At 34.0% G+C, this 8,291-nt stretch overlaps 1 protein-coding gene across 1 annotated transcript in view; it reads left to right on the top strand.

The window, feature by feature from the left end:
* The window catches only part of LOC132061108 (E3 ubiquitin-protein ligase PRT1), an 11,160-nt gene extending 4,685 nt beyond the window's left edge, over positions 1–6,475 (top strand). Inside the window, exons 6-10 of the mRNA XM_059453978.1 lie at positions 1,897–1,925; positions 1,970–2,263; positions 3,078–3,277; positions 5,535–5,593; positions 5,846–6,475. Of these exons, the coding sequence (XP_059309961.1) occupies positions 1,897–1,925; positions 1,970–2,263; positions 3,078–3,277; positions 5,535–5,593; positions 5,846–6,242 (979 nt within the window). The 3' untranslated portion in view covers positions 6,243–6,475. The remainder of the gene's footprint in view (positions 1–1,896; positions 1,926–1,969; positions 2,264–3,077; positions 3,278–5,534; positions 5,594–5,845) is intronic.
* The last annotated feature ends 1,816 nt before the right edge of the window (positions 6,476–8,291 follow it).

An 8,291-nucleotide genomic window follows, 5' to 3' on the forward strand; every position in this document is an offset into this window, starting at 1 on the left:
TTTTAGTTTATGCCTATATTACTAACGGATCAACAAAGCGACAAAGATATTACACCACTTTTCAAAAAAGACAAATGCATGTTACAGTTATAAACTTCTTAAATCATATTATTACTTTAAATAGTTGCACAATGCATATATTCTCAAATACATAAATAATTCAATAAAAATTCATTAAGTTTCAGTCATTATGCATCTTCAAATTTTATATTTTATTTTTAAGCATTCAATTCTGAGATTTATAATTTAATATTATTTTTAATTAATCATAAAATTTAACAACTTAAAGCACAAAATTAGAACAATAATAATGAATGATCAATTTTGAAACAAGAAGTAACCTAACCTTATAGAGCAAAAAGCAGCCTATTAGGCTAACGAAACACAATAAATAAATAAATGATTTCTCAACTTAGTAAAATCACAAACAAAATACGAGTACTAATTACTAATCTTATTAATTACGTATGAGTATCAAAAAAGCTGGCATCGAAAATTCTATGTTAAGCAACCTTCACTGAGAATCGAACACGTGACCAAGCACAAGAGGACTTTGAACCCACTTGCACCGCTGTACTACAACTTCCACTTGCGTCAAGTGGGTTCATTTTTCTTATATAGCTTAAAATTTCGTTTTGTCAGCCAAATTAACATGTAAAAATAATATTTTTTCCGAATGAAGTGGGTTCAACTGAACCCTCTTGCAACAAGGTGGGTCCGTCCCTGATTACTGTTTTATGATATTTGAAAGTTTCGAGCTTTATTTACGATAGTATTAAACCCGTCGATGCGCTGAAAGATTAACAATAATTAATGATTGCAAATCGTCTTCTTGCTTGTTGATGCATTTCGCAATGGATACTACCTCTTATGAGTTAATCATCTTTTATGATACATGTACTGTTTAATGATATTTGAAAGTTTTGGGCTTTATTTACACTAGTATAGAACCCATGCGATGCACGGAAATGTGAAGGAAAGTTTATCATAGCACATTGTTCTCTTGTTTGTTTAATGCATTTCATACTTTACCTGTTATGAGTTGATCATCTTTGGCTTGTGTTGAACTCTGAAACTTAATACATGTACTGTTTTATGATATTTGAAAGTTTTGAGCTTTATTTACACTAGTATAGAATCCGTGTGATGCACGGAAATATGAAGGAAAATTTATCATAGCAAATTGTCTTCTTGTTTGTTTAATGCATTTCCCAATGGATACTTAACTTGTTATGAGTTAATCATCTTTGGCTTTTGTTGAACTCTCGAAATTAATACATTTGCTGCTTTATGATTTTTGAAAGTTTTGGACTTTATTAACCTGAGTAGTCTAGTCAAAATTTTGGTGCATTTGATACCATCGTTAACATTGTATATGGTAGAATTAGCAATCTAGCATAAATGTTTTACTATCAAGTCCCATAATTGATGCATCCTTGCCCACTTCTGAGGATGAAAATAATCCTATACAGATTTTTCAGTTTCTCTACATTTGGCAATGTTCCCTCTCTCCCGTTTGATATGTGGAGGGTCAAACATCTTTTTTCTGTATTTTCTTATATAGATTCTGTATATACTACTCCCTCCGTCCCAGTTTATGGGACACTCTTTCCTTTCTAGTCAGTCCCAAAAAGAATGACACCTTTCTATATTTAATAACAATTTAACTTTAAACTTCGCTTTTTACCCTTAATGAGATGATATAGCCACACAAGTATCTATGACTTATTTTAGACCACAAGTTCCAAAAGTCTTCCTTTCATTCTTAAACTTCGTGCCCAGTCAAACACCTTCACATAAATTGGGACGGAAGGAGTATGTTTTTTCCCCCCTTAAAAGTCAATGAGTAGATGTCCGCTATCAACCTGAGAGCTTGATGCTTGACTATTGTACTAGAAATCGTGCTTTTGGAGGGCAGTACATGAGTAACTATAAAGTTTGCTGATGCCTTTCTTTTTCCTTATTACAGAGGAGGAGAAGGAAGAAGAAACTTATTCACCTGAGTTTGATGATTATTTATCAGAATCCAGTTGCAAGACAGATCTTGTTCTGGACACTTCTTCATCTCATTCTGTCCCTTCGCAGAAATGTGGTTCAGCGGGGGAAGGAGAGCATTCCTCTGTAGATGTTTCATTAGATACAGTTGTTCCTGCAACATCGAGTTCTGAAAGTGCAAGTGAAAAGCAGGTGTTTATGACTGATTTGCTTTGTGGTATCTGCAAGCTATTGTTATGTCGACCTGTAGTTCTTAATTGTGGCCATGGTCAGTTCAGCTTCCTCCAGCTAATATGTTGATATTGCTTAAGTAGCCGTTTGGACATGAACATGAAATCATGATTTGAAATTATTGATTTGGGTGAAGGTTGATTTGAAGCTGAAATTGTGTTTGGACATAAGTTTTACAAACAAAGATTTGAAACCGTTGTTTCCTTCTCAAAAAAAGAAAAAGAAAAAAAAAAGATTTGAAATCAAATTGTACTTTTCCTCAACAACAACATACCCAGTGTAATCCCACAAGTGGGGTCTGGGGAGGGTAGGATATACGCAGACCTTACCTCTACCTTTGCGGGGTAGAGAGGCTGTTTCCGATAGACATACCCAGTGTAATCAAATTTTACTTTTCCTCATAACCATGAAAACCCACAATTGGTAAAACTATCAAAACTTTCCCAACTCTTATACAATCTTACCAATATAAGCAAACCTATCTAAATTAACGATTAATAAAGAAGTCTTCGCAGTAGCACCAACTGATTTTTGGGTGTGTTTTCTGGAAGGGGGAAATTGGGTTGGCAAAGTAGGAGTTGGATAATTACTTTTGTAACAAAAGATGAGTTTTTTTCTGCAAAATCTAAAATTATGGACCAAATTTAAAATTTTAAATCAAATTTGAAGTTGAAATTCTACCTTTGAGGTGAATTTGGGATTTGAAATCAGAATTTCAAGTTGAAGTTGAAGTTTTATTTAAAATGTGATAAACAAACACAAGATTTGAAATCATGATTTGAAATTGCATGTCCAAACGGCACCTAAGTTTCCATATTCCATTTCTTACCATGCTGCTTTTGCTTGTGTAGTTTACTGTGAAAATTGTGTGATCAATCCTAGCGACAAGCTATGTAGATGTCCAGTTTGCGAACTGGAGCATCCAAACGGATACCCCAACATTTGTTTGGTTCTTGAGCACTACCTGGAAGAGCAATTTCCCGAGTTGTATGCAGAAAGGAAAAGGGCATCAGTGGAAAGACCTGATCGTCAGATTCCATCAACACGTATGTAGAAACTTCTTTCTGCATATATAAAACCATTTTATCTTATATATTGTTATATGATATAGATTTGGCACGTGGACAACTTTATGCTCGTCATTTATTTAAATACATAATCGAAATACAATCCATCTCAAGTTTCAATGATCATTCAAAATTTAGAGGCTGCAATCTCTTGTGCATTTTTGTAACCCGCATTGTTTACGAGTTCGGGTTGACTTCTTTAAGTATCTAAAGAAAATTTAATATACTGGACTATGATGCGTCAAATTACCTACTCAGCTGGTCAAACCTGGTTTTGTAATAGAGAAAGAACAGTATTTAGGAGCATTTGCTATTGGCAGCTTAATTGAACTAAATTTTGTATGTGGAAAATCTAGGGTTTGTTTATTATAGGCTAAGAATCCATAGACGGCACCAACTAGTTGGATTAATTTAGTTGTTTTTTTCTTTTTATGAAGTTGTTGTTGGTATGCTTGTGTGAGAGTTAGAAAACCTCCAATTTTAGAGGACCCCTAAATTTTTTTAAGGCAAATTGTTTAGCAATATTGGAATGAAATGGGTCCGAATAGAGCAGAATATACAGAGGATTTATATAGCCTATACCAACTAGTTTGAGATTGAGGATATATGATAAGATATACTCTTGTGATCATTTTCTCATTTTAAAACAGGGATGAAGCACACTTGGGAAATTTTGTCCATTAAGCTTCAATTTTATTATTAACGAGCTTTTAATTGTTCCCCTAAGTGTTCCTTTTTAGTAGTGAATACTTTCCAGCCAACTAAAGAGATTAGAATGGAGGAATTACGAGCTATATAGGCCCCAAGTTTCCCTTCGATTATTGTCATATAGAATCATTTAACTTGAGAGCAGTGTTTTAAAAGGCGTGGGCGTAAGGTGAGGCATTTTACATATGCCTCGGCAGGGCGTAAGCCCCGAGGCACGGGGCTTAAGCTCCACAGGTATTTTATTTTTAATATTGTATAAATTAATAAAATAAACATATAAAAAAAAATACATTAAAATTATTTTAAAAAAATAATAAAATTAACAAAAAATGCATATATCTATTATTAACATGCTAACATATGCACGAACCATTTAAAAAAATCTTGAAAAAGTGAATGACATAAAGATGCATTGCACCAATAACATGATATGATGAAACAATTTTAGAGTTGGAAAAATGATGCTCTATCCTAATAATTCAAAGATAAAAATGACAATAATATAAAGCTATTGTTTTAAAACCTAAAACTAAATAACAAATTAATACTCATTATAATACAAATAATGATGCATTGCAAAAGTGAATGACGTAATACTCATTCACTTTTTTGAAAAATGAACAGAATGCTAAAAAGATTTTGAAGAAAATAAAGCATAAAGATGGAAAATGCAAGCATGGAAGCATAGTAAGAATTGGAGGACAAAACTCTTTGCTTTGTAGTTTGCACTTTGCATACAAAGGTCTAACGTGTATCCGTTACTCCGTAAACAATAAAGAGAAAAGGTTATAAAATTAGGATAAACAATTAAACTTTTATTTTGACTTTTTGAGATTTTTTGTTTGAGAATTTACTATGAGTTAGCTTTTGGATATTTAACTTAAAAAAGAAAAAAAGATTTATTGAGCAATTTTGGCTCAAATTAGAGAAAGTTCTCGGGGCTTACGCCCCAAACAAACACCCAAAATGTTGGGGCTTACGCCTCGGCGAACGCCCGGGGCACGGACGCCTCGCCCCGGGGCTCGCTCCAAAAACGCCTTTTAAAACACTGCTTGAGAGCATGTCCGATGCATTCCGCATTTTCAGTAGCAAGAGTAAGGGGTGAAAGCAGATTAAAAATAATGATAATAATAATAATAAAAAAAAAAAATCAGGAGATTCATCTGTTAACTCCTGAGATAATGCAATACATGGAACACTATTCCTGCTGCCTTCTAGTGGACTGTTTGGTTAGAAAGAAATCTTTGATTTTTTTAAGGTAAAAAAGAGAACCGCACGACCTGCACAAAAGAAATCTATACATACGAGGGAAAAATGCTGAGAAAAACTTTAAGAATATTGTATGGACTTTATTATTTAAAATGGCTATGGAAAGTTATAATGGTGACTCACCTCATTAAAGATTTATTGTCATTAGTATCCTTTGTTATTAGAACGTTTCATCAGATTGCCTTGAGAGGCCTTCTATGTCCTATCTGTACAGTCCGGACTGGTTCACTTCCTAGTTTTTAGAATATTTAGTTGATTTTGCAGCTTGACCGTAAATTTGATAATGGTTTTCTTGGTGCCTCCTTGAACTTGTTTCAAATACTGTAAATTTGAGAGGACCATATATTAAAGCATTGTTTCTTGTAGTTACTGAATTTTTGTTGCACAAGAGGCATCAATTTTGTACAGTAGTACTGATTATTTGCCTAAAAGTGGATATGAAGTATGTCAAAAAAAAATGAGAATATGAAGTTTCTTGCTCTTCATAACATGCTATTTTGTGGAGCCTTTTTGCAAACTAGATATACCTGACTTTGAAATCTATAGCATAGAAGGTATACACTCTTTTCTTAAAGAGAGATAATAACAATCTCTATGCAGATGTGTCCTATTGTTGGGGAACGATACAAATGCAAAGACTGCAAGGAGAAAATAGGCTTTGACCTTTGTGAAGCTTGTTATAAAAGCTCGTCAAAGCTCCCTGGAAGATTTAATCAGCAACATACACCGGAACACCAATTTGAGTTGGTACAGCCACTTCAAGTGAGAAATGTAGTACTAAGGCTTCAACCTGAACGACTTGAAGAGGACGGCACCATTGATCCACTTGAATATCTCGAGGATAGTTCCATTGAGCAACAACACCCGGAAGAAGATTCCTCAGAGACCAACTCACCTCGAGGAGCGGGGAACATTTCCTCAAGTGGCACTGGAGACGATCAACGAGGGAGAGAATCTGCAGAGAGGAATTAGTTAAAGTTCCTTGGTCAATTGTGAGTCATTATCTTAATCGTACTCGTTGAATTAGGAATTCAGGCCCTAACAACACATATGGGAATCGCTTTTCTAGTTCTACCTCTTTCGCATATGGTTTTTAATGTATCATACTGTACAGCTTTATATGGAGTATTAAAGTTACCGTTCGGTTGGACCTACATGGATTCATATAATTATCGAAAAGAAAGTTATGCTTCATGCAATCTTCTTATCGGAAACTTGCATTCTGTTTTTCACCCTCTTTTTTCCCGTTTTCATGTTTAGCAAGTGAATGGTTGTCAACAACTTACTCGTAAAATCATTTTCTGATCCAATCTTGAAATTACTTTGAAGGTACTGCCCGGAACCTCTGTTGTGTTGCTTACCATGCCAGACCACATCGAGAGCCAGTCGAGTCAATTAGATTGTTCTTGTATCATATTCTCAAGTTACAACCTGTGACTATTTTTCTTCTGAGTAGCACTTAGAATAGGACGTGCTAGATAGATCTTTACCAAAGCCATATCCGCATAAGCATCCAACCGAGTTCTCCAACAACAGCTTAGCTTAGTAGCTTGATTCTTTCTATAAGTGTGGCGCAGCTCGCCTACTCATTTGGTAGTGAAAAATCAAGAATATTGTTGGGTATTTCAAGAATGGTAGAATGAAGGACCATTGTTGTGTTTTGGTCCTTTTTAATAGTAAGGTCGAAGACTTGCAAGAAGACTCCATTTGGTCTTCTTTGTGGGGCAAAAAGGCTCAGTATCAAGACAATGGACAGAACAAGAAAGCTGTCTTCCCTTGTTGAATTTGTTGTCCATTTATCATTTGTCTGTTTTGTGGGGAAAAGTACTTCGAAACTTTTGAGCTTTAATTTATATGAAGGGGCTCGGGTATAAAACGTTTAATTTTTATTATGAATTTGGGTATAGATTCTTCAAAAATAATTTTACATATTTAAAATTCAAAACTATATGAAAAGTACGACAAGTCAACATAGCTAAGGATTCATAATATGTTAAAAAGTTTGAGAAAATAATAATACCTTCACATAAAATGAAACGAGAGAATATTTTAGACTATATGTGCGGATTGATATCTTAACCTCTTGTTTACTTATCTACGTCATTTTGTCTTTTTGCATTTTCCGTTTTCTTCCATTAAATCAATGATTTCTGTATTTGTAAGAGAATTATTTTTTACAACGGGCAAAAGCACTGGTGTTGTTGGAAGGTTGATGCTTTAATGAGGGCCCATGTACTAGGAAAATGATTTCCAGTAATACTTTCTTTTTCTTTAATTATCTAACCCCACGTCATTGTTTACATTTGAAAAGCCTAAGGGAGTATAGTATGAATAAAACTAAACAATGCAATTATACCAATTTAATCACATGAATAAAGTAGTGAAATACTGTATTGCTAATAATTGTTCAAAGAATAGATTAAAAAATATATCAACTTGTTTGGTTCTTAGACTATCTTCTATTCTATATTTATAAATGTAGAATGAGTTGTCTCCTATCCTATCCTATTCTTCAATGGAGGCCTCCAAAGTAAGTCGTTTATCTGCAAAAAATGAATCTAAGGAGATGATTAGCATTAAATACAAAGAATTAATATCAAGCCTCCCTAAAAGAGAACCTCCCAATCCTTATTATGAATTCTACCAATACAAAGGTTTTTGGTGTCCTTTACCCCTCTTAGAAGAAACTTTATCTATGCAACACAACTTCAAAGCTCAACTCTCTGATATTTACCTTTGCTCTTCTCCAAAAACGGGTACAACTTGGCTTAAATCTTTGGCCTTTTCCATTATGACTAGAGATCAATACTCTTCCCAAAATAACCCTTTACTCACCAAGTTACCTCATGATTGCCTACCCTTTTTGGAACTTGATTATGTCAACAATCCTAAGTTTTTAGATAATGCAGAGTTTCCCTTGTTGTCCACACATCTTCCTTACACTCTCTTGTCAAATTCCGTATTAGAATCTGATTGCAAGATCATTTACATATGTAGGGAACCTAAAGATAGATTTGTTTC

This window comes from Lycium ferocissimum, chromosome 1 (genome assembly GCF_029784015.1).
Source record: "Lycium ferocissimum isolate CSIRO_LF1 chromosome 1, AGI_CSIRO_Lferr_CH_V1, whole genome shotgun sequence".
NCBI lineage: Eukaryota > Viridiplantae > Streptophyta > Magnoliopsida > Solanales > Solanaceae > Lycium > Lycium ferocissimum.